Below are 18,358 nucleotides of genomic sequence, written 5' to 3' on the forward strand. Positions count from 1 at the left end.
AGTCCACTCTCCAAAGCAGTCATTTCCTTCAGGGGAACTTATCTCTGTAGACTGGAGATCAGTTGTAATTCTGGGAGATCTCCAGCCCCCACCTGGAGGCTGGCAACCCTGTCAGAAAGAGACCCACACAGGAAAATATCTATAGCATTTTGAAGCCAAAAAGGGGAGTGGGGAAAGGAGGAGGGGCAAGAAAGGGAAGCAGGTGTCCCCAGGAATGAAAAAATAGGAGGATAGGACTGGGTTGCAGGAAACATGGGCTTCCATTTTGCTGAAAGTGGGAACAGGCTGGAAGTCAGTTTCACAACTTGCCAGAAAGCAGTTTGGTCCAGCAAAAGCCAATGCTTTTGAAGGCTTCCAAATGGAGACTTGTGTTCTAGTCCTCAAGAGCTTGGCTACAGGACACATGAGGCTATTACATTGCTAGAGAGTTTGCCAACTTTTCCCCTAGTTAGGCTCCTGTGCCTGTAACAGGAGCCTGACACACTGAAATGACACAGGTGATGCTTTTCGGGGCATGGAGATGAGTGTTGAAGCGGGGAGATAAGCTTCACTTGCAAGATTTCTGTGTGGCAGGTGGCTGGTAAAGGAGCAGGAGCAGTAAAAGAAAGTTGGCACCCTGAAAAGCTAACAGGTCTTATGTTTGCTCAGAGGCCAGATGGTCGTCTTATGTAAGCTGTTCTGATCTCGAAGCAGATGAAAAATAAATGCAAGACTTCAGTCTCTCCGTTTATTGTTGTGAGATGGATGTGTATCATGGTTTTTCTAAAGTGACTCTGATAAGGAATCAGGGATATGACAAAAGAACCCTACAGTGAAATCCTGTGTATATCAACTCAGAAGTTAGTCCCACTGTGTGCAACAGGATTTACTCCTGTGTAACAGAGTATAGGATTTCAGTCTTTTTTAAAAAAAAATATTTAATTTTGTTGCTGTAGCTTATACAAAAAGAGATATATAACAAGGCTAATAACATATTTCCAATGAACTAGGATTTCAGTCTTAACCGTATTGCATTGTTGTTTGGATTTCCCATCCTGTTGATTGCATTGACTTCATAATCTACCTGGAGTCTCAGTGAGAAAAGTGGAATCTAAATAATATAAATTAAAAAAAAACATTTGAATGGCAATCTTCCTACTAGGATATCAGGAGGACATTAATGGGGGTCAACCCATTTTATCCCCACTGAAAGAGAACATGTATTTTATATCCGAATATCTATACTCAGGAAAAAGCCAAGTTTCAAACCATTACATACTTATTAGCTGATTAATCACCTAAGTTTGTGAGATGTCCAAGGAAGAGTGAAATAAACAATTCACAGACATTAACAAAAGCACAGATGTTCTCATTCTCCAAGGGTTTCCTTCCAGGTTAGTTGAAGCTCCTAGAAGTAGCTGGGTTTCTCTGCAAACAGTAACATTCAAATTGTGTTTGAACAGGGCTTTTTTCAGTGGGAACACAGTGGAACGGAGTTCCAGCACCTCTTTAAAATGGTCACATGGCCAGTGGCCCCGCCCCCTGATCTCCAGACAGAGGGGAGTTTAAATTGCCCTCCGCACCGAGCGGCATGGAGGGCAATCTAAACTCCTCTCTGTCAGGAGATCTGGGGCGGAGCCACCGGCCATATGACCATTTTCACCCAGGGCGATTTAAACTTTAAAAAACTCCCCCCTTGTTCCAGCTGACCCAAAGTGATGTCATGGTGTGGTCTTGGGTTCTACCACCAAGTTCCACCACCTCTTTTCCCAGAAAAAAAGCCCTGTGTTTGAATGTTGTCAGTTTCCTCAGAAACTTATCAGGAGCTTCTCATGAGGATCTGAGAGCCAAGCTATGAATTACACTTGCCTGGCAAGTGAACAGACTCACGTGTATTCCTCCCTGTTCATTTGCCACTCACTTGCTCACCACTTGATCAAATGGAGCGCAAGTGAATGGCAAGTGAACAGGGAGGAATACACGTGAGTCTGTTCACTTGCCAGGCAAGTGTAATTCGTAGCTTGGCTCTGAGAGTCTCTCTACATGAGACATCTTACATGAGACCGCTCAAGTGTAGAGAGACGTAATGTTAGCCGGGAAGTGTAGTCTAAAAAGACAGAGCTGTCAATTTCACCTCTCTGCACTAGCTGCAGAGATCACTCCTCAGAGAGTTTGTTAATTTCACCTTCACCTCCCCTAAGGGGAGATGAAATTGACAGAGATGAAATTAAACCCTCTGCTGGCTAGTGTAGACAGGTGAAATTGGCTCTGTCTTTTAAAACTACGCTTCCCAGCTAACATTGCACCTCCCTACACTTGAGCAGTCTCATGTGGAGAAACTCTGAGTCATGGAGTACAAGTTTCTCTGGCAGAAACCCAAGATCCACCTTCAACAGATGAAGCTACCTTATACTGAATCAAACCCTTGCTCTATCAGCATTAGTTTTGTCTACTCTTGACTGGCGGCAGCTGTCCAGGCTCTCGGGCCAAGGCCTTTTACATCACCGACTTCCTGATCCTTTTAACTAGAGATGCTAGTGATTGACAGCTGGCCAGGAGGAAAATATCCTGCAAGTTTAATAGATGCCGAATTTGCAGAAAGTCGCAGCTGAAATTTTTCATGGCATGGAGGTAAATAACATCCCCTGATAAACAACAGCCCATGAAACCTCTATTAAAGGGACAGGAGACTTTTCTCCAGGGCAGGTGGCAACCCTAATGGAATCTGGGACCTTCGGCATGCAAAGCAGATGCTCTATCAATAAGCCACAGCTCTTCTCCAACCCTTCCCCTCTGGGAGAGATTTGGAAGCACTGTACATTACGCCCTCTACTCACATTGATTGACAGTCCCACAGCCCTGGTCTGTGCTCCACATGTTCCAAGTGCACCCAGCACAACATGCACCAGGATATTCTGCAACAGACAGGGGCTCTGGGGCAGTTATGCCAAGTCAATACAGGAAAGGAAGTTTGAAAAATGCCTACACCAAAACTCTAGCCAGCCTGTTGCATGATTTAGTTAGCAGATGACATTACTGAGAATAATCTCACAAGTTCAAGCATCATCTTGTAAGTCATGAGGACTAGAAACCCTTTTTTAAAAAAGTAGTAAACAGATTATTAAGATTTATGATGCAGCCCTACAAATGATTCTTATGCTGACCAAACACCTAAAGTTAGATCATTAAGAGCCCGGAGACTTAAAACAAACCCTAGGCCATTTCTCTCATACGCTGATCGTCTACTAACCTGCTGTGTAGCATCCATTCATTTCACTTGTGGTCCTTATGGGTCAGACTCGCCTGCCTACTAGTCTTCAGGGCAGACAAAATCCAGCATTTGAATTGCTCACCTCACCTTGCCCTCCTAATACAGCTGTCTCAGACAAGCTTTTGAGTTTCACGGAACTCTTCCTGAGGCAGACGGGGCACAAAAATGTGTGTTGACAAAACTTTCTGTGAAACACAAAAGCTTGCACATGTCAATCTGTGCCGGTTTTGATGAAAACTGTCTTTATATGTTGCACCACCAGCCTTTGTTTGTTTTGGGAGCGATCCTGTATGGGGGTCTGGCCTTCTTTCCTTTTAAGAGTGTGAGCACGAAGCAGCCAACAAAAAGCTGCATTTCCTACAGCCAAGAGAACACAGCCAGATCCCTCTCCTTCCTCTCACCCCCCAGCCTAATACTTGTTTCTTGCCACACCCTGCCCCACATTTGCTGAATAGCTGCATTTTCTTGTTCTTTCTTTCTTTTTGAGCTAATCCCTCAAAGCCTCATTAGAACTTTGACCCCAGAAAAGTTATTAGGGGGGGGGTTGCATAATCACCCCCCAGACCAATCCCATGGTTCCCCAAGGTTATTAACACATGCACAGACTAATAAACACCCCACGTGGTTTGCAGTATCCTGGGTGAAATAGTCTCGCAGAGTTCACACAACAGGTTACTCAAATGTTTCTCTCCTAACTTTTTTTTTTAAAAAAAACTCCCCCTTCCACCCCCCTCAATGCCTGCAAGTGATGCTTTCAGCCACAGCCAAGACAAGAAGGACCGTTGCAACATCGCCTTCAAAGATCCTGACCCTAAATTAAGAAGAGGAAACTTTCCAGAGAGGGTGGGAACAGCCTGTATGTGGCTGGCATGTGTTCCAGAGATGCAGGCCGTGCCAGATTGCTTCTGATCTCAGCTACTTCGGCCCCTTTCGTGGCACTCTCTAAGCATCCCCCTCCCTTACTATGACATTTGCTGAACTTCTTGACCGGATTGGGGGAATGGGCCGCTTCCAGGTTCTTCATGTGGCCCTGCTGGTGACCCCGGTCTTACTGACAGCCAGTCACAACCTTCTCCAGAACTTCTCAGCGGCCATCCCAGAACATCACTGCCAGATCAGACTTCTCGGCAATGACACACATCCACATGCAAACAGGACTCTGCAGCCAGCGACAGAAGAAGATCTGCTGTGGATCTCCATCCCCAAAGACCAGGCTGGGAAGCCAGACAAGTGTCGCCGGTTTGTCATCCCACAGTGGCATCTCCTCAGCTCAAACACCACCGATGCCAACGGGACTCAGGCAGACACCGAACCATGCCACGACGGATGGATCTATGACAGAAGCATTTTCACCAACACTATCATTATGGAGGTGAGAGAGATAGGGTTGAGATTGCTACAAAGGTTCATAATGTGAGTGAAGGTTTGAGTCTGGGATCTGCAAAGGACATCATTATTTTAAAAAATTACTTTGAATTCAATCAGAGTACTTGAATTGCAATAATGTTTCATATTAACAGGCTAAGTTTTGTATTGTTTCAGTCACCCAGGGACAACTGCCTTGTGAGGAGGAGATAGTACTTTTGCAATGCTCCCCCGCCATAAAGTGTTTACATTGCAATTCTATACCGAGTCACTCCAGTCAAAGCTCAGTAAAATCAGTGTACTTGGACTGGAGTAACTCTGCATAGGATTGCAATGTCATTTACAAATGTATAGACTGAGCAGGTAGGAAGCAACAACATACAGCCAGCACAGATCTAAGACCAGGCGGCTCCAAACCTCAAAATGACTTCTTTTTTCTCTCACCCAACTGTGAATCTGCAAAGATCTGTTCTTTAAAAGGAATTTCCTTTTAGCCAGTGTTTAGGCTTAAGGCCAAACTAGACGTTACAGCATCTACAGATCTGACTCATGGATAACGACGCCATTTTAGAGGTGAATCCAGGACATTAAAAATGCCATGGCCTGCAGTGTGGTAGGACTTGGCAGGGGATTGTTTCAGCACTTGAGAAGGTTCTGGGGGAGAGATCCTTTTAGCAACTGGGGTGAATAATGTTTGGTAGAATCTGCTGTGCTTCTGGCTAGAACTGCAAACGATTTGGGGAAACCATCAGGCCCTCATGGCATTTAATGGCTCAAGTTCACCTCTAAAATGGCCTCATTACTCACAGGTCAGACTCGTGGGCACTGTAATGTCTAGTCTGGCCCTAAGAATAGCTGTCATTCAGGGGGACCTTGTTCTGCACCAGTTGCAGGATTTACAAAAACCTATACAAAAGGGACCATTTTGCATAATCAAAGAGCACTTCCGCAACAATACATCCTGACTGGAAACAGGACCCCCACCCATAAGGTTGCCAATTCCTCCTTGGGAAATTCCTGGAGATTGGGAGGGTGGTGTTTGGGGAGGGGGCTCAGCAGGAATGTGATGGTGTAGAGTCTGTACTCTGGAGCTGTCATTTCCTCTGGGGAATTCATCTCTGTAGTCTGAAGATCAGTTGCAATTTAGGGAGAACTCAAGGCACCACCTGAAGGCTGGTAACCTTAGTAGTATTCCACTTGGACAAACAAACCACATTTAAAAGTACAGTTTGCATTTGGGCTGTTTTCATATATGCCCTCTGTTATTGCAGGGTTAGAGAGTGTTGATTTCACACACACACACACAACCCCTCCCACTCTTGATTAACCCCCACCTTCCCAAAATCCTTTGAACCACAGCCCCTTCTAGTGGCTGCACTTGGTAATTATATCCTGAAACAGCAGGGGTAGGTTGCAAGTTCAGCTTTTCACGAGAGTGGGTTTGACACGTAGCCCTGCCATTCTTTGTTTCATGACTTTTTAAAAAACAGAACGCATCCACTGCAGCTGCAATGGAACAGGGAAGACCTGTGTGGGAGGAGACAGGTGCCATAATTAGGGTGGTCAGGTGGCCTAGAGAAAAGGGCCCTGTCCATTTAATGAGGGCTTAACTAGCGGTTAGTTACCAGATGAGCTAATTTACGTCCATGTCAAGAACATTTTAAGCCGCCCATTTCCCCACATTAAACCTTTGTTAAAGGGCCAGGACTTTTTCTCCAGGCGGGTTGGCGACCATAGCCTTAATGGCAGTAAAGGCAGCTATGATGAGGTGCTCTTAAAGAGGAAAAGAGCACAAAGAGTTAAATAGCTCCTCTCCTCCCATGCCTGTCTTATATTTAAATTGCAGCCCCTACAGTAAACTATTTTTTAAAAAAATCATCAGGAACACCAGTCAAAGAACATGTCCTAATTTGTAGATCACTTTGCATTTTTCTTTTTTTTAAAAATTCTTTCCTTTCCATCTATGCAGTGGGATCTGGTGTGTAACTTAAGGACCCGGAGACAGATGGCCCAGTCGATTTACATGGGGGGAGTGCTGGTGGGCGCTCTTGTGTTTGGAAGTTTAGCTGACAGGTGGGTGCCTGAAATGGATCTCTCTTGGTTTTATCTAAGAACAGCATTTGGGTCAGTTTTCCAGGCAAGACTAAAGTGAACATGGTCCAATGAGGATGAATGATGAAAAAGCTTAAAGAGGGGGAAAGCATATATTTGCTGGTCAATGGCTGGCATATCTCATTAAAGGACTTCAGATAAGCAGAGCTGGAGAGGACTTCTGTCCAAGACACTGGAAAACTGATTCCTATCAGAGTAGGTTGTTCTGGACTAGATAGACCAACTATCTGAATTAGACTAGGTTTATCCAGTTTTACCAGCCCATTGAACTATTTTCTTAACTGGCTCCACCTTTCTTCCTTGCTGCCCATTCTTTAACTAAGCTTATTATCTTCATGCTCTTGAGATTCCTTCACAGCGCAGAGCCTTTTTATTGGCCAGGGTTAATGCATTCTCTTCCAGGAGGCTCTCTGGTAGGTATCTCCAGACCCCGAGTCAAGAGCATCTATGTCCGTGTGGTCTCAATTCCTTAGACACAATTGACCATATAATTTTAGATTGCCCTTTTTATGAGTCTGCCCAGGAATGTCTGCTTTCTAATTTATTACATTCTAAAAGTCATATGAGTAATAATCTTAAATGTTAGTTTCTTTTAAATGATTTGGTCCCTGAAATTACTGAAGCAGTTGCCAACTTTCTTGTGGAAGTTCTTAAACTTAAAGGTAATTTTAATCAGCAGTCTGCATGGATTTGTATTTTTGGAAGTTTTATATGATATGGATCAGATACTTTACCAGTCTTGTGATTGTTGTTATGCCAGTAAAGATAGATGATGATAATGATGAATTAAGTAATGCCATGTGTACAAAGAAGAGAAAAAGAAACTGCAGGGGGCAGCAAGCTCTAGATAGACATGATTGTAGGTAGCATACCTTCTTTCTAAAGGGGCTTTTCCTCGTCTGTCTGCAGAATGCTATCCTTAGGCCTTCTTTCTAGAACTCTACACACAAACTCTCTCAACTAGCAAAGAAGCTAACTATCTCCTCTCTTTTGATTGTTTCTTAGTTCTGTAAATAAAGCTTCTGTTACTCTTAGTTCAGTCTCCTCACAGCTGCAAAGGCACTCTGCCAACACCACATACCTGGATCTCCCACCTCATGCTCCTCCTTCAAATCCCTCCTCCAAATCCTGCTTTTCCCATGAAACATTTGGGTGTATCCCCTTCCTCCTCACCTCCAACTGAAACAAAGCCTAGGGATATGAAGCATCATTTCCTCACCCTGAGACCCCCTTGCCTCTCCCTCCCTTGTCACTGCCAAAACACAGTGCAAATTCCATGAGAATTGGGGGGCCACTTTTTCACTTCACTCTCCAAAGCACCAACTGCATTGACAGAGTTCTATAAACAGCAGCCAAGGAAATATATTTATGCATAGTCCTGTGCCCTAGGTTTGGGAGGAAGTCAGTGCTAAGCTGGTCCTATCTGCAAATGGCTGTTTCTGGCCTGTGCACAGCCTTCTCCCCAACTTTCACAGCCTACTGCGTGTTCCGCTTCCTGGTTGGCATGGCGCTCTCTGGGATTATCCTGAACTGCATGTCTCTAGGTAAGACCTGAAAAACCCAACGTGTGAAACCTGTATTTATAATATGAGGGCTGGGGGGGGGGGGGAGGATTTGTAAAAATTAGAAATTTGACAAGTTTCCCAGTCTGACAAGTACCTCACCTGTCTTCCAAAGAACTCAGGGTGGTGTATATAGAGTTCTTCCCTCTCATTTTACAGCCACTCCAAACTGTGAGGTAGATTAGGCTGAGAGAGCCTGGCCCAAAGTCACCCTTCTGAACGGGGATTTGAACCCAGGCTTCTCTAATCAATGAAGTGGATACAACCAGCTATTCTTCTAATGATATATGTGAAGGTAGAATGCTGTCCTTTATCCTAGCAAACTTGAAAATCCATTTTGTATCCTGTACCTTCTAAATAAGCCCAATTTAGTCAGTACCACATCCTGTTAAGAACAGCAAGTACAGACTTTGGGCTTTACCTATATACCAGGAAAAAACCTACCACCCCCACCCCCATCCCCTTTTTTGTGCTGGACATCCATTCTGCTAAAGAGTCCTGGAGACCTCCAACCCAGTTGCACCCAGTTTTGTGATGTATGTGGTTTGTTGTGATGTTTTGGCCAGTCCTATCAAAGGTATTCTACAGCTTTGGTTTTCACAAGGTGCAGTGTGAGAGAAGTTTCTTCCCTCCCCCCTCCCCCTGCATTCCTGACCCCATTCACTCTGTTTTGTCCTCAGCATGTGTTGAACTGTACAAATATTTATCCCTCCAGTTCGGCATACCTGACTTTTGATTGGTTTTCTCACACGCTGAGGAAAAGGAGGTCACATGATGTGCACTCTGTGGAGACAGGGGCTGGGAGGGCAGTAAGAACGCCAAGCTCAGAGGAGAGTAATTAAAACAAACAAAATCTCCTCCCATCTGGTCTGTTTTGGAGTTGCCAACTGACCCAGCAAAAAAAACCAACAACCCACCAACAGCTTCGCTTTGCAGATTTCTGCAGAAATCAACAAGAGAAGCTTGGTAGGGACAAGATCAGCATAATCATTGGATAATGTCTGCAGAGGATGCGGCTGTTAACAGCACCGGCGCCAGACCAGGTTAAGAAAGCTGGCAATCCTGCTCTGTCCCCACCCCCAAAAGAAGTGTGCCCCCCCCTCCAAAAATGAGACCACAGAAATATATGCCATTGCTTGGACTGCAGTCTTTCCAAAAAGATCATGCCAAACCAGGTTTAGAAAAGATGTAGCAAAGCAGAGGAAAACAGATAAAAATGACAAAAATGACAAAAATGACATGGATCCTGTTAACAGGGGCTTGAGCATGGCAATATGATCACCACCTCCCTCTGTTTTTTCCACGGTTCAAACCACCTCTTCCCTTGCCTCCCGAAGCATGCAAAGATCTCTTCATACCAGTTTTATTTTGATTAACTTACAAAGTCATTTTTCCCTGCATTATTTAGGAATTCCCTCTCCCCCAAATATGTGCAAACCCCTACTTTATCTGTGGGTGGCCTTGCTGTGCTGTTTTTAGGATTGCTCAGGTGGTGGAGCAGCCAATTTATTCTTAATAGGAATGATTATCCATCTTCAGCAAAGTACTGATAAGTGATGTTTTGTCTGATTTATTTAAGTTCCAAAGTGGAACTAGAAGAGGCTGCTTCTCCCTTGCCTGCCTCCTCTGCTTTTCATTCCTTTCAGCTGAAATACTCTAGCTCTAAGAGTAAGTCCTCATATTACTCACATTAAGATTAGAAATGAATAGCACCAGATATTGTTGCCATCTCAGTGACTAACCTAGTACAATCTCATTTCAATTGGAAACGCCACAGATTGTATGTATGTATTTATTTAGTACACTTTTATCCCACCCATGGAGCTCCGCTCTCCATGGAGCTCAGACAGTTACATTATTCTTCTCTCCTCAATTTTATCATCACAACAACCCTGTAAGGTAGGTTAGTCTGACAGTGTGTGACTGGTCCCAAGTCACTCCATGACTGTCATGTCTGTGCCCCCATCCATGCTGACCTGTTGTTCTGAACCAGTGTTTCATGCTGTACCTTGATGCTGTATTGCCAATGCCATAACTGCTTTGCTTTCACAGGCTTACTGAAGTTGCAGGTGTCTTATCTAATGGCTTTGAAGCTTTCAGTGCTTCTGACCTTGTACACTGCCTGCTCCCATGAATGACTGTGTTTCATCTTTAATCTCCTGCTTTCTTAGTGTCTAGACATGATAGTTAAAATATGTGAGACATTCCCAAGATGGGTTCGCGGCAGGGCTTTTTTTCAGGGGGAATGCAGGGGAACAGAGTTCCGGCACCTCTTGAAAATACTCGGCAATAATGCTTGAAAAGAATATGATTTCAAAGAATCCCATGTGTTTCTTCCTCATTTCCCTTTTGAGAGTTCTGCCACCTCTTTTCCCAGAAAAAAAACCCTGGTTTGCGCCAAAAGTTATGTTTTGCTGATGGGAGGGGGGAAAGGAGTAATTGTGTTTTTTAAGAGGAATGGTTTTTCCACATGTTGCCATTCCTGTCAACCTGTTTTTACTGCTTAGTTGCTTACCTGGCTTCTGAGTAATCCTGTGGACATATCTGTGGAAATGATCTGATTCCTGAATAAAACCTTTTAACCAAGAGCCTGGATTCTTGCTGTAATGGTAAAGGGGTCTATCTGCCATAGCCTGTCATCCATAGCCTGACAGTGACCTTCCATGGCAAAGTGGGGGTTTCCCATTTCCTTGTTCGACACTCTGCCTATGGACTACACCATGCTGAGATGGCGACACTATCAGCTTATAATGAATGGCTTGCTCAAGCAGTAGGAATTGGAAGCATTGACTTTGCAGCCTTCGAAAAATGACCTGGCTTTTCTAACCCCCCTCCCACATCTTGTTTTTCTCAGTCCTCGAGTGGGTGCCGACCAAAGTCCGAACTGTTGCTGGGACTGTGGTGGGCTACTCTGCAACCATTGGGCAAATCATCCTTCCTGGACTGGCCTATGCCCTCCCGGACTGGCGCTGGCTTCAGTTTGCTGCTTCAATGCCTTTTTTTGCTTTCTTCCTCTACTCCTGGTGAGCAGGGGCTGCTCCTTGTGGTTAGCAAAACCACTGTGAACCTTGAACTTGGCTTTCTCAGTAGGACCCAGGGCTTCATCTAACAACATCTTACACCCCCAAGGCTAAGGCTAAATAGATGTGTATCTTTTCCGGAGGAATTCTGGGAATTGCCATTGTATAAGCTTTGTCTAAAGAGCTAGTTTACACAACAGGTCTAAATCAGTTTAACAGTCACAGCTCGGAAGGGGCTACAATGGCATCTTTTGTCCTAACAAACAAAGTTTGCGGAAGTAGCAGCAGTGCCCCAAGGTAAAAGCCCCAAAGAAAAGCCATATCATAGGTTTTATTAGGCTCAACCAAAGTGTGCAAGCTTTTGAGCTCTGAAGAATACTTCATCAGGTTAGATAGTAAAAAAAATTCTTCAACTAGATGAAAAGCTGGGAAATAACTGTGCTTATGGAGTTCCCTCCAACACTAAGAGAGCTATCCTAAGCAGGTCTACTTAGAATCCTAATCAGGTCTATTCAACGGAGCTTATTCCCAGGAACGTGTCTGTAATATATTACATAGTTTGGCTTCCACGAACACTACCTAGTACATCACCCCAAATTTATTTTTGATATGAATAAAAATGTTTACATTGTTTTCCCTCCACCGTCATCTTTTTAAAGTATCTTGAACACATGAATATGTGAATATTTGAACACATGAAGCTGCATTGTACTGAATCAGACCGTTGACCTAGGGATGCCCTCCCACTGCCTGGGGTGGGAGATGCCCTGCCCCTACCCCTGCCCCTGCCCCTGCCCCCTCCCCTCCACCTCCATTCATCTGGGCAGTAGGGGGGGCACATGCTCAAAGCACACACATGCTTCCACATTGCACCAGACAATATTTTCCAGAGGGACAGGTGGGCAGGGGCACACGTGCACATTACAGGTGTGTGAGGGTAAGTACTGCTGCTCCCCCCCCAATTTGGCCCCAGGGGACCTGGCATCCCTACCTATCAAGGTAGTGTCTGCTCTGAATGGCAGTGGCTCTTCAGAGGACTTTCATATCACCGGCTCTCTGATCCTTTCCAATGGAGACTGAACCATGGACCTTCTGCATGCAAAACAGAGGCTCTACCACTGAGCCATAGTCCCTCATGTTAGAGAGACATTTGATCTCCACCTGGCTTTCATATCATCATTTGGAGGCTGCCATTCTCCCCTACTATTCCTGGAATATCAAAAAGTACAATGTGGCCACTATTCTACCCACTATCTATCTATTACCATCTAATTCAACTATTCCTGGCATTCTACACAAGATGCAAACAAGAGGTCTTAAGGTCAGGGCCTGAAATGTTTCTTCCCGCTTCCTTTTTTAAAAATCTCCAGTCTGCTGAAATGTTCTGAAGAACTCAAAAGCTTGCTCATTGTTTTGTGTTATTTTGGTTAGTCTTGATGAAAGGCATCACATGGCTTCTTCAGTTTAATGATAGTCAAAATGTACAGAAGAAACTCCACAAAATTAACTGAAACCTCAAAATTACAGTTGGGTTTCTTGATAAGTCACTGTTCTGGGCCGACATCCTTCCAAATCAGGATACACTCTCAGAACCAACTCGTGCAGAACTCAAGAGACGGGCTTCTGTTCAACCATGCTCTAAAAGTAAGCAATGTGGGGAGCTAGAGTTAAGAACACCTCCAGTTATTAATGTGGAAAAACAGTGAGCTCAGCTAACAGAATGGTGGAGCGGGGCGGCGGGAGCAGGGGCAGGGAAACATGGTTAAGAACAGGGCTTTTTTTCAGGGGGAACGCAGGGGAACGGAGTTCCGGAACCTCTTGAAAATGGTCACATGGCTGGTGGCCCCGCCCCCTGATCTCCAGACAGAGAGGAATTTAGATTGCCCTCTGTCTGGAGATCAGGGGGCGGGGCCACCAGCCATGTGACCATTTTCTCTGAGGGCCACCCACTGAGTTCCACCACCTCTTTTCCCAGAAAAAAAGCCCTGGTTAAGAATATTTGCATGATGCTCGAGCCTGCAATGGCCTCAGGTCTGCCTTTTTCTGCCAGGTGGTTTGCTGAATCTGCACGATGGCTGGTTCTCTCTGGAAAACTAGAGCAAGCTGTGGGAGTCCTTAAGAAGGTGGCCCAGATCAATGGGAAAAAGGAAGAAGGAGAAAAGCTCACAACTGAGGTACAAAGACAAAGTGGTTGAAGCCAGAGATGTACGGAGTCTTTTTTTTTTCCCCTGGGGGGACCACATTGATTGGCGAGCACAGAGTCTTTTTATCTGCTGTTAAAGCAGGAACCAAATTCAAAGTATGGATGCAATTCTCAAAATTCGAAATATTAAAATTTGAAATCTTGGCATTTTCAAATATAACTCTGTGCTCTAGGGCACTTTAGCAGAAATTTGTTCTTAAAATTCTATTGACCATTTTTAAGGAAACTAATATAAAACACCTCCAATATTCACAAAACTCATCTTAGAGCATTCATTAGAGAATACCAATAGACACCTTGGTGTAGCCATGCCTCTGAAAGAGTTTCCAAGTGGAATGAATCAACAGAAATGAAAGAGGGGAGGGAAAGGAGAAAATGTAGAATTATTAACCCTTAATCTCAAGAGAAAGAACTGCAGCCAGATCCTATGCATATCTACTTAGAAGTAAATCCCACTGTTAAGTGGGGCTAATTTTCCTCAACGTGGGTTCCGCTCTTCTCCACTGGGTGGACTCATTCACAGAATGTCAATGTTTGTTTCCAAAGAGACAACAAGCAACATTTGGGTTTGCTGTCACTAGAGGGAGATACAAGATTGGTGTGTGTGTGTGAGTTTGCGCGTGCATACTTGCATACGCAGAGAATTTTTCCTCAGTTCTTTGAAACCCCTTCAGTTCTCAGATCTTGCCACCTGGAGACAGAAGAGAGTTGCTTCAGAGAGCGAGTGGTTTGGAAAAGATGCTCCCAGGGTGCCTACATGCTCTATTTTTGCCTTTTGCCAAAATGAGTTCTTATATTGACCAAACAAAAACCTGTTTGGTCAGAGGCAACTTTGGACCCCCCCCCAAAAAAAGTGTATCTATATCTTTCCCCAAACACTCATCTCTCTTAATAACTGTCTGTTACCACTCTCAGCACTGCATTTCATTGTAATGCACAACTGGGCCTAATTACAAACATTTGGGGCTTGTTTTTGACAAGATAAGTTCAGCTCACACTGGCTGCCTCGTGATCAGCCAATCATCCCCAAATAAAAATTCACATTCCTTCCATTGAATTCAAATCAATGGTAAACCCACTGTAAACCCTTAGAGTAAATTTGGCCGAAAATAAGCATTGAAACTCCTAATGAGGTCATCAGTTGAATCAGCCTCTGTTTTCCCATTCTGTGAAATGGTAATATTAGTAGTAATCTAAGTCACAGGGCTTGTTGGGCAGGAAAACACAAGTTATGAAGAAGAATGATTCTGATTAAAATTATGACTTTCTAAGGCTGCAGACAGCCTTTCATTTTTAAAAGAAGTGAAAGTGGCTTCAGAGAAGTGTGGTGTACATTTACATGCTGCATCTGTGAACTGGGCCTTGCAAACTTCAAGAATCTGCCAGTATTTGCAGAAAAATGGAAGGCAGAAAGATGTCCAGATCTGATAGAATGGAAGAATGCTACATGAATATGTGTCAATGGCAAAATTAATCTCTTATATATACAATAGGCCAATTTCAGAATTTCAAGAAAAATGGAAAGCATTTCTCAACTATATTATTGAAAATTAAGAATAATTAAGAACAATTATTATTAAATATGAGGACAGACGGAAAGATATTCAAATAGATGTGAAAAATTAAGAACATATATAAGCACGTTCTATATAGATATATGATTCAGTTGATGACAACATGATTTAAATGATAGTCGTTGATTCATTCTTATATGATTTAGATGATGTGTTTAGGTTTATGTATATCTAGATGATATTGATGACTGTAGTAGTGGTTGATTATAGAGGTATGATTTAGATGATTGTAGCTTATATCTTACATGTCTGAATTTATTAATTAAAATAAAGAATTCGTAAAAAAAAAAAGAATCTGACAGTGCCTGTTTGTCTGAGACAAAAAGAGGGACAAATGAGCAGTCCGCAAGCAGCAAGTCCCATTTTCAACAGCCTGAAAATACTATCCTCCACCTCCAGCAATGAAACAAACAATTCACTAAACTTGAGTATTTTTTAAAAAATACAGAAGCTGAGATTTATGAGTTGCCAATCTCCATGCCAAAGGCTCCAATACAAACCTGTACTTGGCTGTTTTGATCATGGGGTGAAGTAGAAAAGGTTGATCAAGAAAATCCAGGGAAGCAATTACAGTGGTGACTGGTCACACTTTTTGATTTTCTCTCTGTCTTTTTGCAGGTTTTGAAATCTAACATGCAGAAAGAAATGGCCTTGGCAAATTCCTCATACACGTTCATCAGCTTGGCTCGTACACCCACCGTACGCCGGATCTCCTGTTGTATTTCCAGTGTTTGGTATGCTAGATCAACATTTTTCAAACTGGGACCCATGAAGGTACTCCAGGGGGACTGCAAGTCCAATGTCAGAACAAAGAGCAGGCCCTTTTCACATTCACACCCATCCTGCTAATGTGAAAATGGAGCCCTTTCAGTTTTCTAGGAAGGGAGCAGGGGCTCTACCACATCAGCAACAAATACAACCCATGCCCAGTTGGCTGTGGTAACCACACTGACCATTATAACTGGTCTGTGTGATGGTGTAGCACATTGAAATTGGTAGCAACAACTGGGAGCTGCATGTTTACTGCCTTTCTTCCTGCGTCCTTACGCTCTGTTGTCAGGTTTGCTACCAGTTTCTCCTACTACGGTCTCGCCATGGATCTTCAGAACTTTGGTTTCAGCATCTACTTGATCCAGGTGGCTTTTGGTTCCATCGATATTCCAGCCAAGCTAGTTGCTGCCATTGGTATGAGCTACATCGGACGGCGAACTACACAGGCTTCGTCTGTTATTTTGGCCGGCTTGGCCATCCTGGCCAATATATTTGTGCCTCATGGTGAGCTGCTGGTGGTAGTGAATGCAGGCTTTATGGCCTAAAGCAGAGGGCAGTGTGATGTTTTGTAAATGTTCAGAATCACTCTCTTCTCTAGTCAACATAACAGAGGTTGCAAACAACCACACAAAACCTGTCAGTTGTGTTCCCAGAATCTTCCACGTATTGCAAAGAATTCTGGGGGGTGGGTGGGAAGGGGTGTACCACTCAAATATTCCCTCAGAATTGAAATGACTTCATCTAGTCATGAGGGAAACTGAAGGACTGAAATGACTTCACCTAGTCATTCTAGTCATGAGGGAAACAATAAATAAGAAACATTTCTTAAAATCCTTTATATATATTTTTAAAATAGCCTTTCCCTTATTTCCTCCAGTATAATGTGGGGAGGACCTTTACCTGGCAACAGACTGGCGGGGGGTGGGGAAGTCTTAATCATGTTGATGGGAAAGTGTTCAGTTGGCAACCCTGCTCTCATATAATAGTTTGAGGCCAAACCACATATGTAGGAGCTGGCTGTGTTATGAAGGGGTAAGGGATTCTGCACATGCTCAGAAGACACTCCCCATATTATTACCTTCCATATTCCTGAGTTCACTACAACAGTCATATGAATATTACAGCAGAGAAATGATGGTCCATCAAGTCCAGCATCTTGATTCATACAGTGGGCATGTTCTATTCCCCCCAGGTAGTCCAAAAACCTTCAGCCCATATTAGAAAACTGAACAGTAAACCTCTCAATAAACCGTTTGTTTTCAACTGCCTCCATTCTGTACCCTTCTCCCCAAGATCTCCGGACCCTGAGAACCTCCTTGGCGGTACTTGGAAAAGGATGCTTGGCATCATCTTTCAACTGTCTCTATCTCTATACAGGAGAACTTTACCCAACAGTGATCAGGTACGCACCCCCCACACCCTCCCATTTGCTGCTGCCCTGCTTTAAATAGAGTCCTGCTACAGTCAGCCCCACTTTGGAAGCTCTTGTGTGTTTTATTTTAGTACCTAAAAAGACCATTGCATCCCCATACTCAAGAGCTGGTGTAGCCATTTAAATTTAAATCATCATCATCATTGTCATCATCATCATCATTAACATCATTTATAACCCACCTTTCTCACTGAGACTCAAAGCGGATTACAAAATATGATAAAGACAATTCAATCAAACAGCAAAGATCTCTAATGAACAAAACAATGCGGCAGAAAACAATACAAGCAGAAAACCACTTCCAGTTCCACACAGCTGTCCTGGATCTGCCTGTATTGTCTCATTATCGCCCCTAAGCAGACATGCGGAACAAACAGGTAGAGACACACCTTGCTTATCATCAACACATCACTTCAAGTGCAATAATATTCAGCAGGAATATCTGGAGAAGTGGATGTGGGCATATGGGTATCCAATCCACATTTCTCCAGGCAATCTAGTAAAAAATCCCTTTGATTCACTCAACATTTTGGTCATTACTTTTGCTTAAGGAACCCAAATAAACAAGCTCTTTGTTTTTACAATTCTATGGTTTCTCCTTTAAAGGTTGTTTTCTACACTTGCAGACAGACCGGGATGGGGCTGGGCAGCACCCTGGCTCGTGTGGGGGGCATAGTGGCACCGATGGTAAGGATAACAGGGGAATATTTCCCCTACCTCCCACCAATCATATACGGGACAGCCCCGATCCTCTCGGGGATTGCCGCCATCTTCCTGCCAGAGACACTCAACGTGCCGCTTCCGGACACCATCGAGGAAGTCGAGAGAGGGTGAGTCACTTTCAAAAAGGCAGGCCTGCTTCATCTGCTGTTATTTTGCTAACATTAGCACCAGCAAAGTACATGATATACACAAGACAGAAAGAGTATTGCCTAGGAAGAACTGGTGTACCATAATGGCTAAGAGGGAAACTACACAAGGCGCCCAGACATGTGTTGAGTCCTGCAAGGTCCCCTGGGTTGTGTAGTCTTACAAAGAACAGTCACTCCATGTGATTCTCTAATGGGAG

The 18,358-nt window shown here is 43.9% G+C and overlaps 1 protein-coding gene across 1 annotated transcript; it reads left to right on the plus strand.

The window, feature by feature from the left end:
* The first annotated feature begins 4,214 nt into the window (after positions 1-4,214).
* Positions 4,215-18,123, plus strand: LOC129326613 (solute carrier family 22 member 6-A-like). Its single transcript, XM_054974863.1, has 9 exons — positions 4,215-4,622; positions 6,585-6,688; positions 8,117-8,271; positions 11,144-11,312; positions 13,360-13,483; positions 15,705-15,820; positions 16,147-16,361; positions 17,151-17,259; positions 17,916-18,123. Exons 1-9 carry the CDS (start codon positions 4,215-4,217, stop codon positions 18,121-18,123), a joined length of 1,608 nt encoding a protein of 535 aa, XP_054830838.1.
* Positions 18,124-18,358: the final 235 nt, after the last annotated feature.

The sequence above is a fragment of the Eublepharis macularius genome, chromosome 1 (genome assembly GCF_028583425.1).
Source record: "Eublepharis macularius isolate TG4126 chromosome 1, MPM_Emac_v1.0, whole genome shotgun sequence".
In the NCBI taxonomy this organism is placed as follows: domain Eukaryota; kingdom Metazoa; phylum Chordata; class Lepidosauria; order Squamata; family Eublepharidae; genus Eublepharis; species Eublepharis macularius.

What these genes read in the sequence shown, in the direction of transcription:
- LOC129326613 (XM_054974863.1), top strand. Translation starts at nt 4,215, where the DNA reads ATGACATTTGCTGAACTTCTTGACCGGATTGGGGGAATGGGCCGCTTC. An exon ending in TTTGGAAGTTTAGCTGACAG is followed by an intron (nt 6,689 to 8,116) that starts GTGGGTGCCTGA and finishes CCTGTGCCCTAG; the next exon opens with GTTTGGGAGGAAGTCAGTGC. An exon ending in CCTGAACTGCATGTCTCTAG is followed by an intron (nt 8,272 to 11,143) that starts GTAAGACCTGAA and finishes TGTTTTTCTCAG; the next exon opens with TCCTCGAGTGGGTGCCGACC.